Source organism: Giraffa tippelskirchi, chromosome 9 (assembly GCF_054371585.1).
Source record: "Giraffa tippelskirchi isolate mGirTip1 chromosome 9, T2T-mGirTip1v1.2.pri, whole genome shotgun sequence".
NCBI lineage: Eukaryota > Metazoa > Chordata > Mammalia > Artiodactyla > Giraffidae > Giraffa > Giraffa tippelskirchi.
Genome location: NC_137283.1, coordinates 33,640,544 through 33,663,147, shown reverse-complemented (window position 1 = coordinate 33,663,147; position 22,604 = coordinate 33,640,544). Strand labels below are relative to the sequence as shown.

General features: G+C 50.8%; 2 protein-coding genes and 1 long non-coding RNA gene across 12 annotated transcripts in view; 2 read left to right on the top strand and 1 right to left on the bottom strand.

The window, feature by feature from the left end:
* Positions 1-9,226, top strand: part of SLC25A26 (solute carrier family 25 member 26) — a 155,751-nt gene extending 146,525 nt beyond the window's left edge. For 3 of the 5 annotated variants that reach the window (XM_081528447.1, XM_081528446.1, XM_081528448.1), the window contains one exon: positions 4,347-4,727. In XM_081528447.1, the coding sequence (XP_081384573.1) occupies positions 4,347-4,464 (118 nt within the window). In that variant the 3' untranslated portion in view covers positions 4,465-4,727. Of the gene's footprint in view, positions 1-4,346; positions 4,728-5,396; positions 5,484-5,667; positions 5,783-6,249 lie in introns of those variants that run through there. The other 2 variants (XR_014064924.1, XR_014064925.1) reach the window with 1 other exon arrangement.
* The window catches only part of LRIG1 (leucine rich repeats and immunoglobulin like domains 1), a 539,770-nt gene continuing 522,679 nt past the window's right edge, over positions 5,514-22,604 (bottom strand). For 4 of the 6 annotated variants that reach the window (XM_081528432.1, XM_081528434.1, XM_081528428.1 and 1 more), the window contains 10 exons: positions 22,300-22,371; positions 21,485-21,556; positions 17,155-17,318; positions 11,783-12,103; positions 10,267-10,548; positions 9,367-9,786; positions 8,730-8,855; positions 8,044-8,193; positions 7,251-7,493; positions 5,514-7,165 (listed from right to left, as the gene is read on the bottom strand). In XM_081528432.1, coding sequence (XP_081384558.1) covers positions 6,906-7,165; positions 7,251-7,493; positions 8,044-8,193; positions 8,730-8,855; positions 9,367-9,786; positions 10,267-10,548; positions 11,783-12,103; positions 17,155-17,318; positions 21,485-21,556; positions 22,300-22,371 — 2,110 coding nt within the window. In that variant the 3' untranslated portion in view covers positions 5,514-6,905. The remainder of the gene's footprint in view (positions 7,166-7,250; positions 7,494-8,043; positions 8,194-8,729; positions 8,856-9,366; positions 9,787-10,266; positions 10,549-11,782; positions 12,104-17,154; positions 17,319-21,484; positions 21,557-22,299; positions 22,372-22,604) is intronic. The other 2 variants (XM_081528430.1, XM_081528431.1) reach the window with 1 other exon arrangement.
* LOC145520938 (uncharacterized) lies at positions 9,642-19,970 on the top strand. Its single transcript, XR_014064933.1, has 4 exons — positions 9,642-10,991; positions 18,190-18,403; positions 18,547-18,710; positions 18,879-19,970. It is a non-coding gene; the product is annotated as an uncharacterized LOC145520938 (long non-coding RNA).

The window sequence follows — 22,604 nt, the reverse complement described above, 5'->3', positions numbered from 1 at the left end:
AGTGACGAAGGTAGCGTTATTAGAAGAAAGCATTTGTGGTTCGGGACACTTTTACCTATTATTAGTTATCGCCTTCAACATAGCACAGTGCGTGACACCTCCCTTGAAGCCCACAGCTTTGTATCATCAGCCAAGTGCTTCATACTCTAGCACAGTGTCCCGCAAAGCTCTCTTTAAAATGCTATTTCAGTATTGCTTTTACAACATGTAAACCTGTCCAAGCACTTCCCCGGTGGCTCAGCAGTAAAGTATCTGCCTGCAATGCAGGAGACACAGGCTTGATCCCTGAGTTAGGAAGATCCTCTGGAGAAGGAAATGGCTACTCACTCCAGTATTCTTGCCTGGGAAATCCCATGCACAGAGGAGCCTGGCGGGCTACAGTCCTTGGGACACAACTAAGCGACTAAGCACCAAAGCCGTCTAAAGGTTGGGATCTGTACGGATGGGTGAAATCATGATTCTCTCTGGAATCATCTCCAGGGATTTTCCTGAGAGCCCAGCCTCCTTTCAGGGATGGTTGAAGGGAGCCTAGTGACAAAGCTGGTATAAAACAGCCAAGCCACAGTAGTGCCACCTCCTCGTCCCAGAGCTGTGTCCATCAGTTATGTGACTAGTTTTGTGTCCGTGTGGCAGGTTTTACTGCAGCCTGTTGACAGTCTGGAGAACCTGGTGCAGGTCAGCCAAGCCCAGGCACGGGTGTTTTGCAGGAGAACCGCCCCGTCCTCTATTCACAGTAGCTGACGGTGTGGAGTTTCATTGAATGTGCCACCTCTCAGTGGAGGCTGCACGCCCATAGGACACAGGGCATGGAGACAAGGGCTGGGTTCACCAGAGAGGAGTGGGCGAGCCTGGGAGGGCAGGGTGCTAGCTCGTCTGTCCTGAGTCAGTGACTCACGGCTAATCGATGGTGAGGAAGTAGGAATCTGGTTGCTCATAGCTGAGGCATGTCAATTTTGACGTCACTTCCTCCTGAAGAAAGAAATGGTGTGAGGGGGGAAAAAGAGCTCTGAAGTAGCCCAGAAAAGATTCTTAGGGCTTCAAATAGTGACTGGGCCACACAGAAGTGTTGCATGCAGTAGCTTTTTTAGGTCATCATGTCAGACTGCCGAATTTTACTCATTTGTTTTGGTATCATTCTTAAGAGTCTCTGGCAACTATTGGTCAAACCTCTGCCCTAGACCTTAGCCCTGTGGAGTCTGAGTGGGGCTGTAGCCTGCCTGCCTTTTTCAGGAAGGTGGTGATGTGTGTCGGGGTGGCCTTGTTGGCAGGACTGTGATACCAGAAGCTTGCCGAGGTTGGATTTCCCTGAGATGATCAAAACTTAACCTTCCCTGTCCTGGTGGTGGTGTCACTGGGTGCTCCCTAACGGGGCCACGCCAGAATCGCAGGCAGAGACAGGGTGTCATCCTCATGCAGAGGGCCTGTCCCCGTCCCTGCTGTCAGCCCTGTGAAGGGATCTCATCTTCCAGAAGCTTCTTGAGTCTTGGGCTCCCATTGATATGCCCAGTGTGGTCCTTAGCAGAGTGTTCATTAGCTTCTCATTAATGTGATAAAAGACAAATAATTTGACAAGGGAACTGTAACAAAAGGTGAAGAAACAAAGGTGCTGCCAACGTGGGCAGCTGTTCTGAGCAGGGGGCCTAGGCTGCTGCTGCTTCCTCTGTGTGTCCTCCACGCAGAGTCCCCGGGGGCTCCTGGTGGTCCTGGAACATGCCTGCCAGGTTTGCAGAGGGTTCCGGTCACCTTGCAGGTACAGCCTCGCGCCTCGTGTACACATACACACAAACACACACCCCCACCCCCAGCTCAGGGCTGGTGCTGAGCTCCTGGCATCCGTTAAAGCAGTGACGCGCTTGGGTCACTCCGGGGAGGGTGGGGGGAAACCATGTTCTGGCACAGATTTGGGAGATGTGCCCTTGGGCAAATTGGTTTCTCAAAAATACCACACGCTCATCCAGCCCAGTGGGCCGAAAGCAGATGGGCAGCCTGTTCATCCTGCGTGGCTCTGTGCTCCAGCTCGTCACCTGGCCTCTTGTTTCTCTCCTGTGCCCTTTCTGTGCTCACCGCCGCTGCCCCCGGCCCTCGAGTGGCGCCCAGTGTGTCGTCTCCTGCGTGCGGTTCCACCAGCGAGGCTGTGCTCTGCTCCAGTCCCTGCGTCTGCGTCCGGTTGGGGTGCTCACTGGACAAATTACTCTACGTTAAGGCTGTAATGATGTTAACAGACTCAGTTGTCATCTAGTGAAGCCATAAACTGCTTCCGTCTGCCCCTAGCATGGAGCAGCTGAGCTCAGTAGCAGCGGGAGCGGAATGAGACACTGGCTGTGGAAACGAGTCAGGGAGGGAGGATTCTGTGGCAAATGTGGTTTCCACAGCTCAGCCCCTGCTGACCTCCCGGCCGGCACTTCTCTTCGTAGGATGGGGGGATGGGAGGTGAAGCTCTTTTCCAGGTCAGAAGGACATAGGGGCCTCAACGCAGAAATTTAGGGACACCTCATATAGAAACAATTTGCACGGTGATGGGCTGAACAGCTTTTTCCTTACAAATGTGTTTTCATCTTCTGTAGAATTTTCACGTGGACAAGAAAAAGAGGTTCTCATTTTGGGTATCATTTTAGTTGATGATTTAAATTCTCAGCTAACTAAACCACTGACCCCCCAGAACTCCTTTCAAGTCCGTTTTCCTCAGAAATGCTGAGGGCTACATGGTGGAGTTGTCTGGGGAGCGGGGAGCTGGCCTCTCCTTGCAGTTAGACAGAAGGGAGGCAGCTGGGCAGCCATGAACTAGGCTGCCTTCCTGAGGTCTCTTTCCTGTCTGGGTCTTGGCGAGTCTCCCTTTAGCTGAGCGTGGAGGTTTCCCAGACTGTCAAGGCTACCCCAGGCTCCTGTTGGCATAATGTATGTATTTCCAGCTTTCGTCCCTAGATCTGACCCAAAGTATTTTTAGTAGTGAATTCACTAGTTCTGACTTTGTAATTTTGTTCTCTGCTTACACAAGTAATACTGTTGGTAAAAAGGTTCAATAATTACAGACACATAGGCGAGGAAAGTCTCCACAGAAAGTTAAGAACACAGGTCAGCCAGGTTTGTCCAACATGCAGTCATATTATACCGCTCTGGGACTTCTTTTGGAGAAGGCAGTGGCACCCCACTCCAGTACTCTTGCCTGGAAAATCCCATGGATGGAGGAGCCTGGTAGGCTACAGTCCATGGAGTCGCAAAGAGTCGGACACGACTGAGTGACTTCACTTTCACTTTTCCCTTTCATGCACTGGAGAAGGAAATGGCAACCCACTCCAGTATTCTTGCCTGGAGAATCCCAGGGACAGCAGAGCCTGGTGGGCTGCCGTCTATGGGGTCGCACGGAGTTGGACACGACTGAAGCAACTTAGCAGTAGCAGCAGCAGGGACTTCTTTTAGAACTCATTTTGTCTGTCTTCCGTGTGAGTCCCTGTGGATGACCTTACTTTTCAGTTGCAGAATCTCCCAGGGTTGTCTCCTGTACCAAAATCTGTAACCTGAGAGTGGGTTCTTTGCAGGTTTTATTTCATCAGTGAAACCACGATGACCATCTTTGAACAAATAACTGTGCGTTGCTCTGGTAGGGTATTAAACAATGATTGCCCAATTTACAACCCCATAACATTGTTCTTTTACTTCACATTTCTTTGCTCATTCCAAAGTTGCTACTTTGATGGTGACTGGCCTTCTCTAGTGCTTGGGAACAAAACCCATGAGGTGCTGTTCCCCTCCCAGCTGGAACAACCCGTCTGTCTTACCCTTCATTAGAGGAGAAAGAAAATGGGATCCATGGAGATTGGATTCCCCAAGTGGCATCACATTTGTGAGTTTTTAAGGACAAAGTGGGACCAAGTGAGTCACCGGGAGGAGCAGGAGAGTTGTTGGAAATCTCCCAAAACACCCATGGCCCACTTCAGGTTTAAGGTGCGGGCAGCGGGGTCCAGCCTTCCCCAGGAGTCAGCTCACAGACAACTTTATTAAAAAGCCCATTTCATTGTCTCTTGAAGACAGAAATGGTGTGAAAGTTGTTAACAGAACTCTTGTGGGGATTGAGTTAGTTTGGACTAACTGCTGGACTTAGCGGTGGGTGCTCACAAGGAAGCTCTGTTTGGTGTTCGGCCACTTTAGCCAACAAACAGCTGGGCTCCAGCTTCAGCCAGTCTACTCGGGAATGTGAGTGCCATTCTGAAAGGAAAAATACACACATCTAAAGTGCTGTGTGGGGTTTAATGAGCGCGGTGTGTGAAGTTGAGCAAGCTGTGGGTATTGGAATTCAACCTTTTTTACACACACAATTTGTAAAAACCTTTCCTCTTGCCTCCCGCCAGACTGTTTGCAGGTGTCTTCCCTCGAATGGCAGCCATCAGTCTGGGAGGTTTCATCTTTCTTGGTGCTTACGACCAAACTCGCAGCTTTCTGTTGGAACTTGGCAGAGAGAGCCCCTGAATCAGAGACAGCCCCTGCCTTCAAGAAAGGATCCTGCTGTGAGAAGAGTTTCCCTCCCAGTGAGCAGCTGTCCAGCCATCTGAACAACGAGACACAGTGCGGAAGTCCAGTCCCGCTCGGGTTACAACATGGAGGACACGTCTTGTGCTGGGGTGACGTCATCGGCTCGTTTGCCAGAGTTGAGAGAGAAGATGATGTCCACAGCGGTACTTTGAACAGTTTTTTTCTCAGAACCCCTTAATAAATAAGCATGGTAATGCTCAGTCCAGGCCCTTTCAGAGCCTTCATTTGATCTGTATTTGATCTTTCATTTCCTGCCACCTGATAGTGGAGTCAGCCAAAGGCAGGGATGGTTACAATTTTGAAAGAATGGCTAGAAGGAGACATGGAAAAAGTTGGGGATGTGGGTGGGTTTTTTCCCCTGGGTTAATTCCAGTTGCATCAGCTTACAGCTTTGTGTAAAAAGAATGAGCTACAGGTGCACGGCAAGCATCCTTCCTTGGTAACCAAGCTGCTGGTCTTAATGACCGTCAGATTTCACCTATAAAAACACACTTGTATTCTTTTACAGAGAGGTGTCCAGCTGCTCATGCAGTGTCTCGTGAGAGAGAACCCAGTCTCGGCTCAGTGACTAGGTGGGCCGTCACTGACCTCTGTCCTTATTTCAGACTCAAAAGCAAGGGCCGGGGCTGGCTTTGGAAACAGGGTGGTGTCATCCTTCCTAATCAGTAAGGTTTACTGTTAGGAATTTTAAGGTCAACACTGGAAATCGAAGAGATGAAGTGAGGAGGTCACCATTCTGGAGCTTGACTAATAAGCTCCAGGTGTTAGAAAAATTCAGAGAGAAATCTTAGGAATCTAGTGCTGTCATGTCTTCCCTGGAGCAACAGTATATAGTTCTGCTTTGACTAAATTTTTTTTTCCTTTTCAAGAAGTAAAAGGGTAATTAAGGCAGGATGACTCCCTTACAAAGGCAGTCTCTGGAATTAAACAGGATGAAGCACGGCTGGTTAATGCAGGTATGAAAACAACCCGCCACACACTTAACATGTTATAAATGAACCTTTATTAAAGACACTTCAATGCCGTTTGTTAGACACTTCAATATTTTACATGTTTTTCCATGTACATTGTACCAAAATTTCTATAAATAAATAACTTTGTACACAAAAGTAATACTTCCTCTTTCACATTGCCTCTCAGAAGCAGCAAATTCACATATTTTGTGGAAGTAACAATCAGTTAACTGTTGAGAACAGAATTCTAGATGTGCTTACCTTTTGGAACAGTGGTGACACCTGACAGTGACATTTAACAGGTAAGTGACCATTCCATCAATACGTCCCCCTTCAGCTTTTTGCTAAAGGAACTGGGCTTTCTGAGATTTTTAAGGACCTTGTTTCAATGTAATTTTTTCCTGAAATCCACATTGGCACTCACCAGATGGTTAGCAACAGGTCTCAAAAAAAGTGCAAAAGTACCCAAAACCCTGGACGAGGGCTGATCTCTCAGAGTCCAAGCCCGGGGCCAGCTGGGCGTGGGCAGGACACGGCCAGGCCTGCTTTGGATCCTCAGTAGAGACATACGAGCCCTGAAAAGTGAGAACTCGGGTTTTTTTCTCCCCTAAGGCCAATGTAATATTAATTATATCGGCAGACGGCAGAACTAGAACATCATCACTATTGAAAAATCCACAGGTACCAACACCAGCAGCCTCTATCTTATTAAAAAGCCTCAAATGACCACTGAATGATACTGACAAAACCACATTTGCCTTTCTCACAGAAGGAAGAAAGGCATCCTCTAATTGTTGGAACCGATTGCTTGTGGTGGATTAACAACCTATATTCCACCTGTTAGAGAAAGAAGTAAACCTACGAGGAGGTCCCCGCAATGCTGTCCACACAAGCAACCGTGACAGGAAGTTACTTCCACTGCAACCACAGCCTCTGGTGGTAAAGCATCCCAGGGTCTGTACCAAGCCAGAGCTCCTCGTTTCCACCCACCTATGAAAACCTCCTGTGAACAAATGTGGTTTGTAGCTTCAAGGAACTCCATCCATGCATTAAGGCACCAGAACTATCCCCCCCCTCCAAAATTAAACAGCAACCAGGTATGAAAAATAATATTGTCAACATTGTACGATTTTTGTTTCTGTTAACCATGCACTAAAGATTAAAATAGCCTCTGTAAAAGATATATATAATATATATGGCATCTCTGAGAACTCTTATGTACAAGGGTACCAAATACTTCTCTACCTTTTATACACGCTAGCCTCTTGCATTTCTGAGCTTCCACTGCAAGTCCTTTCAGACTCTTGCCGCTCCATGTGGAGGTGAGAACTATGTACAAATCAGTGATGCCCGAAGCCAGACTCCCTCGTGGCCTCACCCACCTCTCTTTCCTGCAGACGCCATGAGACCCGAGGTAGACAAAGCCTAGCTTTTTGGTGCAAACAGCAGTGGCGTGCTCCGTCTCCCGGGGGACTGTCCTGTCAGGGGGGTGGACTCGGAACCGGAGTCACAGGCTTGGGGGAGGTGTCCGTTGGAAAGAAGCAAGTGCTGGCCTTCGCTGGGCACGTCAGGGGAGCCCGAGGCGGTGTCTGTGAGCTCAGGCTTGCCCGGAGTTAACACAGATGAAGGCTGGAGGTCTAAGGAGTCCGGCTCACACAGCCGCGCTAGAGTCCAAGAGGATGCCCCTAGGAGGGGAGAAAGGAGAGGCCACGTCAACCCAGCCGCACAACTCCCACCGATGGTGACTCTCGGAAGACAGAGCCCCATTACCTTTCCCATCGAGAGGCACCGCGGGCTTCTTCAAGGTGGCCCGCATTCTGTCGTGGTTACTGGGGTAGAGGGGCCCCCTGCTCGGATGCAGTGGAGAGTGCGGGTGCTCACTCGGGCTGGGCTCCTGCCTGCCCGGGGTTCCCGGTTGTCTGCTGTCCCTGGGCTGAAGGTGGCAGGCTGGCTCCTTGGAGTAACTGTGCGAGTCAGCACTGCAGTCACCACACCCCATTGGGCCGCTGCGCTCTGTGGATGAGATGGAGAACCATCAACTGGACTACTCTGGAGGCCCGAGCCCTGCTCTCCTCACCTCTGTAAACACCTCCCCCCTCCCAAATCCGTTCACAGAAAAAGGACTGTGGCCAACATCAAGCTATTTGTGAAGAACAGAGATCTTCCACATTGAGTAAGAAATTAATCTGAAGCATTTCAGAGTGTGAACTGATACACACTGATCCCAGGGGAAAAATCCAGTGTGCATGAGGCGTTGTGCAGTGTCAAAAGTCTCCTGAACAATTAGACATCTAGTGTCAGAGTGGCCCTGGTAAAATATTTGTCACTTAGAAATCTAAACTCGTGCTTAACACATCGTAGTATTACTTGAGACATCCTATTCTGGAATTTAAAAAGAACCAGGCCACACTTCCTCTTTATAGAGTGAATGCCAAATTCTGAGATAATTTAACATCTAACATCAATTATGTGTCTCCCCCCACAACTTTCATGGAGTGAGTAGGTCAACTCAAATTTTGATTTTAAGAGCTAAATACTTTTTCCTGAGGAAAGCTTCTCATACCCGTTGTCTTCTGGGGACCAGGTGGGCCATCAGCCTTCTCCACTCCTTTCCAGGGCTCCTTGGTGAACCCGACGCAGAACTTGGGCTGCCTGCACATAACAGCGTGAGCTTCCACCTCGGGAAAGAGGCCTGCGTCTCTCGGACAAACACCTGCAACAGACTCCCATCCGGTTAGACTCCCTTCCTCTGAGGGGGGCTTAGTGCTTCAGACGATGCTGTGTGAAAAGAACGGGCAAGGCAACCAGCACAGGGACGCTATTCAAGCGGTTCCTTCCAGGACTGATTGATAACCCAGAGGCCCAGCGAGGACCCTTTTCTAATACTGCCTTCACACCTGGCAGGCCTCGCAGCACCCAGAGCCATGACGGTGAGCAGTTCTTGCTTTGGATAAACTCGCTCCAAACCACTGCTCCGTCTTCCCCCATTCCTGTGGGCACTTCCTACTCTGAGAGACTGGAAGAGCAGACCTGGGCAGTCTCCCTACTCCACGAATGAGGGGGAGGTGTGTGTGTTTCTGAAGCGGTCTCGTCCTTTGCTGCTCTTCTGCAGGCAGTCCTACCTTACCCGGATTAGGAGATGGTAAACCCAACAGAGACCTTGTGGAACTTGCACAGGTTAAGTCCCAAAAGACCCACCAGCACACTCGAGTCACCCAAGCCGCCAGGTCCCTGTGCCGGAGGCCCTACCGTTGCTCTCCAGGTGCCCGTTGGCCTGGAGGCCACCTTCCGTCCTGACCATAGTCTCCTGTCGGTCTGAAAGCGTCCCCTGAGAAGAGAGGTAGCTCGGAACGTCTGGGGGCACGATGGTTTCATCTGCAAGGAGACAAGATGGTCGAACACCAGGGGTCCTGATCCTTTGTGGTGACAACACAAGCAGACTTGGGCACCAGGCAGCCGCTGTAAAGCTGTGCAGACACAGCGTGTGGCGTCTGTGCCTGGAGAAGCCCTCCTAGCAACTGTTTAGCCTGACTTTACCCAGGTAATGGGAGAGATGTCTGCCTCCCTCCTCATCACTGTGCCCCAAGAGAAGAATGGCCTGGTGAAATCCCTGCAGCAACAACCCACCACACAGCAGCAAAGCCCGATGGCTCAGAAAACTGCACAGTTTGTAATGGACTTGTATTGAGAGTATTCCCATGAAAATGTGCTATTCTTGAAAGATAAAATGGTGTCATTGAGTCTCAGCTGTCCTGTACTGACTCCCTGTTCCCCAAGGTTCTAGACTTCTGCGGACACTGAGATTCTCGACAAAGCCTCTGGCCTCCTTCCCACACATCCTGGCTGCCCCCCTCCCCTGTGAGGCCCCTCGGCCACGGCGGCTCACCTGTGTTGGTGACGCTGTACTCCTCGCTCTTCTTCCTGGTCTGGTAGATGATGCACACCCAGACGAGGGAGGTGAGCACGATGCTGCACACCACGGCGATGGTGAAGATGCCCACGGTGGTGCCGTCCTTCCTGCAGCCCGGGACGGGCAGGACGCTCAGCTGGCTGTGCGCGCGCTCTGTGCCCAGGGCGTTGGACATCTCGCAGGTGTAGCGGCCCGCGTCTTCCACCACCACGTTCTGCACGACCAGCAGCTGGTTGCCAGGGGTGAAGTGGTGGCGTTCGGTGAGGCTCAGGGGCCGGTCCCCCTTGAGCCAGGTGATGCGGGGTGGAGGGCTGCCGGCTGCCTTGCACTGCAGGGCCACCGTTTCTCCCACGGACACCACGCGGTCCTCCAGTGGCACCGCCAGGGACGGGGTCTCTGCAAGAAAGTGAGGGTGTCACCCGTTTCTGTGTGGGCCTTGGCTGTCCTAGGTCTGTCTGTCTCCTGGAACAAGGACAATCCAACGCATCGTGCAGTGCCATCTGGGAGCCTTTATCAGAGTAGCTAGGTTTTCTAACAGACGGACTAAGCCGTGCTGTCTGGGGATGAACTGACCTCAAGCCACAGAACCCCTGTGGTTCTCACACCGCTTGGTGACAGGCCCTCGTCTGTCCCTCTTGACCCTGCCTGCCTGCCTGAGAGGGCAGTTCTTCAGACTGGCTTACACCTAAGCCCTGTGGAGACTCAAATTTGATGGCTTTTTTTTTAAGAGAGGGAACCACTTGTTTTGCTTAAAGTAAAAGCAGCCTCTCGCACTCCCCTACCCCAGGCTTCACAGGACAGTCTGAGCACCGTGCCTTTAGGTCCCTATGATGTATAAGGAAATCCATCCCCCCCCCCCCCCCACAGCATACCAACCTAGGACAGTCAGGGTGGCATTGGCTGAAACGGAGCCAGCTGAGTTCTGGGCGGTACAGCTGTAAACCCCCATGTCGTCTGTCTTCACATCTGTGATGAAAAACACGTCGTCGTCTGGCATGACGTGCATGCGGCGCTCCCGAGCGGCGGGGAAGTCTGTGCCTCCGTCCTTCTGCCAGGCGATCTGGGGGTTGGGGTGGCCGGTGGCGGCACATTCAAGGCGGGCCGTGGTGCCGGTCCGGATGGCAATGTCGTGGGGCATTTTGGTGAACGAAGGGAACACTGCAGGACAGACAGAGTCAAGTCTGTAGAAAGCTGGGTGCAGAGGCCAGGAGTGGCTTCTGTCGGACTGACTCCCCCAGCCCTGGGGAGCAGGGCTTTCTGAGCGCCGCACCTGCTGCAGGGGCAGCAGTGACTACTCCCTCTCATCGCGCACACGAGGTTGGCTTGGACCCCTTCAATGGAAGGCTCCCCCGAAACATGTCCTACTGTCTGTCCTGTGGTGATCGGTCTGTATAGGGATACCCCATAAGTGCCAGGGCCTGACACCTGCCTGCCTGCTTTAGTCACCCTGAGTGAGCCTGAAAAACAAGAATATCTGCTCCTGCCAGGTGCTGTGGCAGGGAACGTGACATGCCTTCACCTCGAAGAAGGCAACAGGATGGCTCTTCTGTCTTGAAGAAAACCCATTTAGGAACCTTGGTGCTGGAACCATTCAACTATAGGTTTAATACAAGAGAATCTTGCTATATTACAGGACAGGGTGCTATTAACTGCTCATGCTACCTATCTACCTCTCTCTCTCTACCCTAAACTCACTATGCCCTGAAGAGAGCCATCTCGACAGGCTCTAGAGCTGGCTGCCAAGTAAAAATCCTTGTCAGACACCTGCAAGACTGTTCTGCTCCCGGGTCACTGGCCTGGCCCCGCCCGGGCTGGCCGCCGGCCCCAGTGCTGGGCCGTCTCCTCAGAGGGCAGCAGCTTTCCCAGCATTGGGGTGCACTTGAAATCTGGCTGTCAGGCATCCTGAGCTGAGGAGGATAGTTAAGTGTTGGGGGCGGGGGGGTAGAATACAAACTTTGGCCCTACCTACAATATACTTTAATGAAAGGGAAGTGAAAGTGGCTCAGCCACGTCTGACTCTTTGCGACCCCAGGGACTATACAGTCCATGGAATTCTCTGGGCCGGAATACTGGAGTGGGTAGCCTTTCCGTTCTCTAGGAGATCTTCCCAAGCCAGGGATCGAACAGAGGTCTCCCGCATTGCAGGCGGATTCTTTACCAGCTTAGCCACAAGGGAAGCCTACTGTACCTAATAACTGGATTAAAAAAGAAAAATCACCCCAAAAAAATCCACTGAGAAGAACCCTACAATCTGCTACTCCTGAGCCCAAGCCAGGCCCAGTGTGGAACAGAACGACGTCTCCCATCTCAGTCATTTCCAGACGGATGACAGAGCAGTCCCGAGTGTGGCTCTGCAGGAACCGGACCCCCAGTACAAAGGCGGCGCACATACCATGCACGGTGAGCTTGGCCTTGTGCGAGTAGGAGGAGCCGAAGTGGTTGGTGATGACGCACTGGTAGCGGCCCTCGTGCGCGAAGGTGACGCGGCGCAGGTGCAGGACGGTAGTATACTCCATCACCTCCCCGTCCTGAGCGCGCACGTGGGCGAAGTTCTCCATGTCGGCGTTGGCCAGCACCTCGTTGTCCTTCTTCCAGGCGAACGTCATCGGGGAGCTGCTGCTGCTGGCAGCCGAGCAGGTGAAGCGGACGTCCTTGCCCACCACAGCTGTGATGGTCTCTGGCTGGGTGATGATCTGGGGCTTTGGCAAGTCATCTGGGGTGAGAAGAGCCAGCTGTAAGGCACTAGGACCCTTCAGGACATGGGGACCAGCTGCGGTTCTCGTAAACAAGAAACTCAGACCTCAGCGGGTCCCTGAGCCCCCTCAGCTCTACCAGATACTGTCGGGGATGCGCACTGTGGTTATCTGACCATATCCAGTAACAGCTCCATGAACAGTGATCCCTCCATGATCACACCCCTCGATTACAGGCACATCCACCAGTGCTCAGTTATCAAACAGTCCTCAACTTCCCTAAGGCTACCGCTGTACTCAGTCATTGTCACAGAAAACTCACAGAGCATCACGAACCACTGTGAATGCAGAGCGCTCCCACCCCTCAAACTTGACTCCAAAGGGAGTCGGGTATGAAGTACCTCATAGCTCAGTTGGTAAAGAATCTGCCTGCAATGCCGGAGACCCGGGTTTTGATCCCTGGGTCGGGAAGATCCCCTGGAGAAGGGGATGGCTGCCCACTCCAGTATTCTTGCCTGGAGAATCCCATGGAGCAAGGAGCCTGGTGGGCTACAGTCCATGGGGTCACAAGAGTTGTACATGACTTAGCGACCAAACTGCCACCACCAGAACATCAAAATAATGGCTTGTGAAAATGTGCACCTCTATTAAAGCAGTGAGAACGTTAGCAAAAATGATCACCATCAGCTTTTTTGGAATCTTAGGAAATAACTAGTCTGTAACAACCCAAGAAGTGTTGATTCAAGAAAACACTTGAAGAAAAGTGACCTTACTGGCATAACTTACCTGAAGTCCCATTCCTCTCTCCCCAGCTCTATGGTAGCATTAAAACCCTGCAAGCCTAGTAACTAGTGAGGCAGGCAAGACAGGCTGGGCACACCCACAGAAGCTGCGTTTACTTGACCTGATACAGTCTGCTCAGCAAGGGGAGCCCTGGCCCCGGAGCATGTGGCAAAGATAACCAGCAGTCAGTGCTGAGGCAGGAGTATCAGTTGGAACTATTAAGAGGGTGGCCAGGAGATTGCAAAGGAAATCGGGTGAGTGAAATGTCACCAGTGGCTCTGAAGAGGTTCAGTATGTTTCTGAGGACCTAGAAGGCCACCCGCATGTGCAGGACTAGGTGTGTGCCCAGGAAAGACCTGAGAGAGTGCAGATTTCTTCCCTGTGACCCGCGTCAAGGATCAAACAGGAAGTGATGGCACATCCCCAGCACACAATATGTTCATAGACCGTGAAGACTTAAGATGGCAGTACTCCCTAAATTAATCTAGAGGTTCAATGCAATCCCTGTTTCAAAATCCCAGCTGTCTCTATTGCATAAATTGACAAGATTATGGGACATCAGAGGGAGCCGAATGGGGGTGAAAAGAATCAACAAGACCAAAACTGGAGGACTATGTACAAGCTAATAAAATTGTGAAACTCTCAAAGGAAAACATAGGTGTAAATCTTTGTCACCTTGTCTGTGGTAATAGCTTCTTAGATAATGACATCAAAATACAAGTGACAAAAGAAAAAATTAGACCATCAAAATTTAAAAACCTAACCCACAGAATGGTAGAAAATACTGGCGTATCTTAATCCTGCTGAGGATTCAGTATCCATAATACATAACAAACTCTTACAACTCAACATTGAAAAGACAAATGACCAATTAAAACACGGGCAGAAGATGTGAGTAGCCAGTTTTCCAAAGCAGACATACATACAGGTCCCATAATATGCATATGAAAACAAGCTCAACCTCATTAGGGGAATGCAAATCAAAACAACAGTGAGATTCCACTTCATATCTACTAGTCTAGGTAAAACTGAAAAGGCAGTAACGAGTGTTGGACAGGGGAGCCTGGCGTGCTGCAGTCCATGGGGTCACAAAGAACTGGACACAACTTGGTGACTGAACAACCAGTGTTGAGAAAGATAGGGAAACAAGACTCCTCATGAATTGCTTGGGGGCGTGTGAAGTGGAACAGCCACTCTGGGAAACAGTTTGGCAGCTCCTCAAAACGTTGAGCATACAATTATCATATGACCCAGAAATTCCATTCCTGGTATAAACCGAAGAGCTTTTACATGAAAACTTGTACAAGAATTTTCACAGCAGCATTATTTATAGTAATCAAAAAGTAGAAAACCACCCGATGAATGGCTAAATAAATGGATAGCCATGCGCTGGAATATTTGTTCAGCCACTTAACAATAATGAAGGACTGATACATGGGGTGGGGGTGGGGGTGGGGTGGGGACTACTCCAAGTGAAAAAGGCTAGTCACAAAAGACTATATATAGGATTCCAGTTACACAAAACATCCAGAATAGGTAAATCCTAGAGACCTGATGCATAGGAGTGGTTGTTAACGTGTTTGGGGTTTCTTTCATGGATGATGAAAATGTGAAATTAGTAGTGACGGTTACATGAGTATTCCATATTCTAAACACCATTGACTTGTACATTATTTCAATAAGTCAATTCAGTCGCTCAGTCCTGTCCGACTCTTCGCAACCCCATGGACCGCAGCAGGCCTCCCTGTCCATCACCAACTCCTGGTAGTGTACCCAAACCCATGTCCATTGAGTCGGTGATGCCATCCAACCATCTCATCCTCTGTCGTCCCCTTTTCCTCCTGCCCTCAATCTTTCTAGCATCAGGTCTTCTCAAATGAGTCAGTTCTTCGCATCAGGTGGCCTAAGTATTGGAGTTTCAGCTTCAACATCAGTCCTTCCAATGAACACCCAGGACTGATCTCCTTTAGGATGGACTGGTTGGATCTCCTTGCAGTCCAAGGGACTCTCAAGAGTCTTCTCCAGCACCACAGTTCAAAAGCATCAATTCTTCGGTGCTCAGCTTTCTTTATAGTCCAACTCTCAAATCCACTCTTATATGACTACTGGAAAAGCCATAGCTTAGAGGGGTATATTTTATATGTAAATTATACTCTTTTAAAAAACAGCTATTAGTGAAATTCAACTTTCTTACAATACCATCCACGTGTTTAAAGTGGACAATTGATGGTTTTCAGTATGTTCACAGGTATGTGCAACCCGCATCACAGTCCATTTTAAGAATATTTTTATCACCTCAAAAAGAAACTTTGCATCTCGTAGCTATCATCCCTTCTCCCTCCACCCCTCCCCGGCTCTAGGAAACCAACTAATCTACTTTCTACCTCTAGAGGTTTTCCTAGTCGGGACATTTCACATGAATGGAATCTCACACGATCTTTTGTGACTGACTTGTTTCACTCAGATTGCTTTTCATGACCTAATAATAATCCTAATTGTATGCTTATACCACATTTTATTTATCCGTCAACAACTGATAGGCATGCGGGTTTCCACTTTTTGGCTAGCATGAATAATAGTGCTGTGAACATTCATGTACAAGCTTTGCTGTGGGCACATATTTTGTTTCTCTTTGGAACTTACCTAGGAGTGGAAATGGTAGGTCATATAGTATCTATGTTCAACTGTTTGAGACGCTGACAAGCTGTTTTTCAAAACAGCTCCACTATACTGCATTCCCACCTGACGTGTAGGCGGCTTCGGAGTTCTCCCCGTCCTCACTGACGCTTGTTGGTGTCTGACTTGGATTCTAGCTCTCCTAGTGGGTGTGAAGTGATTACATTTCCATTTTATTAAAAAGGAGTGGGAGAATCCCACAGAGCTTGAAATTTTGATCTTCTGCCAAGTGTTTCCATGATTCCCACTAGTACTTGATGACTGAGTGGGAGCCTGAGCGAAAACGTGAAGCTGGCCCTGAGAAATCGGTCCTGACTGCTGCAGCGCAGGACCTACCTGCCAGGGCCACAGGCCAGAGACTGGGGACAGCACGTCCCACGTCCTGCCTCGGCTCGTAGTCACTGGGAGAGATGATGCCCTGTAGCGGCACAGAGGAGGAAGGGGGCAGAAGGTGAAATTTCAGGGGGCTCTACGGCAACGGAATGGTCAGGGACCAGGAACCTGAGAACAATGGAGGACATGGCTCTCCATCCTAGAGAATGGCAGCCAAGCACACGGTTCCCACGAGAAGCACCGATAGTAAGGACGGCTGGCTTAGGGGGCTGCTGCCACACCGCTGGACTGGGTCAGGAGAAAGGAAGGCAAGCCTGCTGTCAGAAGCGGTGTAGGTGGTGGCGGGTGGGTGTGTGGAAGGCAGGCACCTCTATCTTGACATTCCCAGGTGCACTGCTTACTGCTGTGCCCAAAAAGTGAGAGAGAGAAGTGCACCACGGGGTCCCCAGACCCTACCTTTGGGAGCTCCTTCCTGGGAACGTCACCCCCAAGGCTCCGGGCAGACCAGGGCAGGGGGACAAGAGGCAGCAGGACACACCCCTGCCCGGCAGTTCTGCTCCTAGAGCAGACACCAGCAACAGCTCGAAGCTCACCTCTTCCTGTGACTACATCTTCCTGACCACGAGGCGGCGTCGTCCCTGCATAGTGCCTGTGTGCACATGCGTGTGAGCGTCTGTTCAGGTGCTCACCATTTTCCGTGCTCTCTGCCACCAAACCTGGATCCTGACCACCCCTCGTCAAAAAGATGGCAGGACCAAGATGCCAACAATCAGAAGGAAAAAAAGCTACAAGTGCGATTCCAGTGCTTTGGAGACTCAGCAAGAGTACAAGTCAACACGAAGGAATTATTTTTACTGCAGCAACTGTTCTCCTGAGACTTGTTCTTCCTGTATTTAACCTTTCATTCTTGGGGTTGGAAAGAAACACACAGGAAAACCCCAGCCTCATATGCTGAGTAAATCTGCAGCTAAGCCTGGGCACCAGCACCGTCCTGAAACAACACAACCACCTTCCTGTAACTGATTATTTGCCGCGTAACTGAACCAGCTCCTGCTCGCCCCTGATTAAATGCATGCACTCCGAGAACCACATAATGAGGCGATGGCCCCGTAAACATGACGTGTGGTTTCGGTGGGAAATGAACTGTATCCAGCAGCTGACAGGTCACCGCGGGCTGGGCTGACTCTCATCACAGCAGTCCCTCCCGTAATGAAGTTTCACCCGGCCTCCGTGCCCTTTGTGAAAAAGAAAACACACCAAATTACAAAGACTGTCTTACCGCACACGAAACTCTCCGGTGGCACGGAGAAGATGCTCTGGCCCTTCAGCGCCTCTGGGTGGGCACAGGTGGCCATCACGAAGCCCTGCAGCATCCTGCCCAGCAGCCAGGGAGGCAGCCACTTGAGCTGGCAGTCACACAGGAAGCTGTCGCTGCTGATGTGGCTGAAAGTGAGAGGGAAGGGTCATGTGAGATGTGACCGCACAGAAGGGACACCCCCCGACCTAGTGCCTGGAATGACCCTCCCCTCCAGCCAGCTCGGGCTGCGCGTGCCGGCAAGCTTGAGCGGGAGATGTCTTCTCTCCCGGTTCCTCTCCAGCGACCTAGAGCTGCGCGTAGTCTGCCTGGAGACTCAGCAACAGCAGCTTCTCGCTCAGCGGTTTAGATTCTGCGTCACGAACAAGCCACCCGGTGACGCTGACCCTGCTGGTCTAAGGCCCAAACTTCAGGTAGCCGCCATCTAGATGTCACATGTGTTCTATCTGCGACAGCCACCACTCTCACGAGACCCCAGGGACGTGGTCTCCTGGCCTCTGACCATCCAGATGGGAATAGCATGGCCTGTGTGTGTTAAGTCACTCAGGTGTGTCCCACTCTTTGTGACCCCATGGAGTGTAGCCCACCAGGCTCCTCTGTCCATGGGGTTCTCCAGGCAAGAATACTGGAGTGGGTTGCCATGCTTTTTCCCACCCTCCTATAGGACAGACTTGGAACTTCCAAGCTCAATCCAAGAGTGAGATCTAAATTCTGAAACAAGTCTCGAGAAGGGCTCTTTTCCTATATGACTGCTGTGTTTTTATCTGGCGGAGCTGCAGGTTTTGTTACGTCCAAATGTCAGCCTTGCCAGCGTGCTCCCCTCTTGTTTGTGTATTTATCTCCACACCAGCGCTAGTCAGAAGGCCGGCAGGAATCGGCTCCGCTCCCTAAATAGTGCTTGTGAGTTAATTGCCACTGCCCAGGGAGCATGAGAACGCACAAGCTGGGTTTTGTGAGGCTCCAACCAAAACAGAGAATATTTTCTTTTTCATTTCTCAGCAACTGAGGATAAGCTTTTTCAACAGAAATCAGAATCGCCATCTCAGCGGACATTCTTTCCTGAGGAGTCACTAGAAGATAAGTCAGCCGAGGAGTAGACCTGCCCTGTTCCTGGAAGACCTCGGGCCATGAGCGCAGGAGTAGAGGTCAGCCTGCCACGAGGATGGAGACAGAGGGCTTGTTACATGGGCTTCCCTGGAATAAATGGTCCCAGGTACATGATGACAAAAAGCGGGTGCTGAGATGCTCAGAAATTGCAGTAAAGTCACACGGGCCAGTTTTAGAGCAATACCCGTCCGCTACCTGCCCCCCCCCATATTCCTTAGCCCCTTCTTTATTTTCATGTATGTCACTCAGCCTTTGACTGAGCAGAGAAGCCATCAAACCAGTCAACAGCAAGGCGGGATGAACCTGAAGGCAGAGAACCCACGGCTGACAAAATTATATAAAACCTGCTCTTTGCTCCTGTTCCTCACCATTCCCAGATGAGCTGGCCATCTTCACTTATTAAAATAATTTGGGTAAGTGATTTCTCAAGACTGAAATAATTGAGATCTGAGCCATTGTAACTGGGATATTGCCCATATTACACCTTAACATCAACACTAAGTTTTGTACCTGTGTTTGATGGGGGGTAGGGCTATGCTTAGCGCTGTCTGGAGAGTTGCTCTGTTGCGGGGTTCCCATAGGTGCTGCTCTGTTGAAGAGTTCCTGGAGGTGCCAGGAGGCCCCTCACAGCTGAGCGTGGAGAAACAGCCAATTCCCACCCCACCTCTGGAGAGCTCCCCGGGACAGCGGTTGTGGAGGTGCCACGAGGCACCAGAAAACTCCTCAGCATGGGGCTCCCCACTGTTGAGGGGCCATCCGGAGTGGCTGCCCCTTCCCACAGGGAGGCTTGGGCACCACGCATGAATGTCTAGGGGAGACACTGGCCACTGGGAGCCTTCAGGCCTTCACGTCGGGGACAGGGATGTGTTTCATTTGAATCACACAAACAAACTGGAGAAAACACACCTGACTTTTCTCCCTCATCAGAAACGTTTTTGGAAAGGGTTAAACCTCATGTCACACATGCAGGGCATTTGCTGGCCCAGCTTCCTGGAGAATTTCACCTCCTCCTCCCTCTGCAGACGGAAGTCTCGAGACCTCAGAAGACAGTGGATGCTCAGGACGGACAGAAGGCTGTCCTAGAGAATTGAGGACTAACAGGACAGAAGGAGAGACATGGAGGCCGACATCGGGGACACTGACCTCCCCTCCACACACACACACCACCTCTAAGGCCAGGCCTAGTTTGAAAGGCCAGATTGGGGAGGGGTCACTGGTGACCCCAAGACGCTGAAGCTCCCCGCTGCCAACAAGCACAGCCGTCCTGGGCTCCCGCCTTGCAGCCACCCCAGCACTCTGCTGGCTTCCATCATGCATTTTCATGACTCCAACTCCAAGTGTGTTTCTAATCACTGCTTGTGGAAATTTACCCAGGGATGACTAAGTGCACAGCTTAACCTGCCTTGATCCGACGGGGGAGGAAAATGACCAAGTGGGATTGCCCATTTCTGCCTTCAGAGGGCTGGGCCCAGGGCCAGCCCCAGCTGGGTACATGCAGGAACTGGTGGGAAGCGCAGGCAGGGGCCCAGGCTGAGCCTCCAGAACCAAAAGCAGCATCTGGAGGGCAGGAGGGGGCAGTCAAGCACATGGAGGGGTCCGGTCGTTCCCAGCTAGAAAACACTAAGGAAACCTGAGTTTTTAAGAGGCCCAAAGGAAATTCTTCTCTCCCTGTCCTGCTGTCTTTCCCTCAAAACACCCTCTTCCCTGTAATCAGATTGTTTTTACTTCCAGCACTATATTTGGAAAGTTTAAAAAACAGGAATGCTGGAAGAAATGTACAGTGAAAACACAACTTAGATTCTACAATGAATGTTTTGTGATGCTTGCTTTATCATATATCTATCCACATGTCCATCCTTCCAAACTCTCGTTCTAAGACCATGGCCCTTCTGAGACACAGCATGACCTGACAGATGGGAATCTCACAGGACACTAAGCGTCATAAGGCCACTGCCTCCCCTCACTAACATCCTTCCCAGGAGAACGTCACCGAGGCCTCTTCCTGCTCTCGTTTCCAACCATCGAGGCTATGCCTCTCTATTGCCCCATTCCCCCGTCCCCACCCCCACCGAGGGTCCACCAGGAGGGTCCTCAGGAATGAGGATGAGCTCAGGGCGCAAACACAGCCATGGGCATGTGTGACTTTGTCAGCTACTTTAAGAACCCAAAGCTGCACCTCTAGGGAACTAAAGAATCGGAGACACGTACAGAAAGAAGAAAGGAAGCTTGGGTGTTGCCACCTCAATCCTTAAATGAGCTGCTCTGCCCTAGGTAAGCTCTTCTAACCTGTTACTCCTGGGGCCACGAGGAAACTCTGCAGTGGCAGCACCACCACCTGCAAACGCCACGGGAGCCCTGGAGACACACGGGGGGCCGGGCACCTCCTCTCCATCCCAAAGTACATGTGACATTCCATGGGGAGCTCTGCCCTGTCCACAGCCCACCCCGCTGTTTAGAGAAAGCCCTCTTGATAAAGACCCTTCATTGTAAGCACACCCTAAAGATGGAAACTTGTCTTTGACGTAATTAAAGGGACAAGTATCCATTTTACAGAAGAGAGTTTGTTTCCCATCATCCACAGCAGTGGGTCGTCAGCTGCAGCCTGCAGGCCCACTGCCTGTTTCTGTAAATAAGAATTTACTGGCACACAGCCACACCCACGCATTTATGTATTATTTATGGCTGGTTTCTGCTCAAGAATCAAGCTGTCGTGACAGAGCTCTTGTGGCCCAAAAAGTTAAATCTATTTATTGAGGTCCTGTAAGAAAAAGTGTATTGTCCCCTGATTCAGAATAAGCCCCTAGAGGGCATTTTTTTCTAAAAGACAATTTAACTTACAACTATAAATGATCCCAAGTGTGAAAGTAAAGTGTTAGTCACTCAGTCATGTCTGACTCATTGCGACCCCATGGACTACAGCCTGCTAGGCTCCTCTGTCCATGGAATTCTCCAGGCAAGAATACTAGAGTGGGTTGCCATTCCCTTATCCAGGGGATCTTCCTGACCCAGGGATCGAACCTGGGTCTCCTGCATTGCAGGTGGATCTTTTACAACCTAAGCCACCATAGAAGCCCGTAAATGATCACACAACTGTTTGGTAAAATGAAGCTTACTGCAAACAAGACACTTCTTACTCTGAAATCCTCTACTCACGTTAATCTGGGGCCACAGAATCCCAGGTACTTACAGCTCTTTAAGATTCTTCATCTTCACAAAGGCATCAAACTGGACAGATCTGATTGCATTCTCTCCAAGGTTCCTGAAAAGCAACATTCTTTACTTAGGCAAAGAAACTCGAGGTATCCTTCAGGTCAGCCACGTGTGTGAGTTAAGATGCTCAGAGATTTTTCCTGACAGCCTTGGTTTTGCTGATGAACCATGGGCAATAGGTCACACCCCCGTGTCCGGTCTGAAGGCCACCGTAAGTGGCTATTCTTTCACCTATATTCACACATGCACACGGAATAACTGGGGAATAAGCCAGTCCTAAGGGCAGCATTAAAGCTAAGCTGAGGCCTGCTCAGCAAGTCAACAGGGAAAACTTTCCCAAAAGAATCAAGGTTGCATTTGATTTAAACACAAAATAAGAATCCAGTACCAGAGGCATCAGATAGTGACACTGATCAGCCTCAGGGCTGGCCCTGTCCCCCCAACTCCTGGCTTGGCCCACCACGTCCCTAAGCCCTGCTGAGCTGCTTAAGGGGAGGCGCCAGCCTGAGGCAGGTGAAGGGTCATCAAGGAAGTGGAAGGAGCCCAGGGCCCGAGTCAGTGCTGGGCAAGGGGAGGGAGGAAGGTATTTCTGTGAGCCCCAAGAGGCCATATGTTTGGTAACCGTTGCTGGCATAGGCAAGACGAAAGCCAAAGTTGAAGCTGACTTGGAAGCAGCTGGCATTTCTGAAGAGCCTGTTTCTGGGTTTACAAAGACGTGACTGAATTGCCAGTGGATTCCCCGGCCGCCGCGTCTGCAGGCCTGGGGTCGGGGAGGCCTGGCTGGGTACTCACAGATGCTCCAGGCCTTCCAGCCCCGAGAACGCTCTCTTGGCCACGGACTTGATCTTGTTGCCGAACAGCGTCCTGCAGTTTCCAAACATCCAGAAACAGAGGTGGAGAGGGCGGGAGAGGGACGAGGGAGGTGTGGGGAGAGAGAACACAGAGTCAGGGTGACGCCAGCTGAGAAGTCGGTCCAGGGGAGGCACGTGGAAATCTGACCTGGGCCGAGATGATGCGTCTGAGGCACACAGGCCCTCCCCTTCTGAAATGAGTTACTTTCATCTTTATTAGAACTTAACAGTGATGACAAGTAGGAA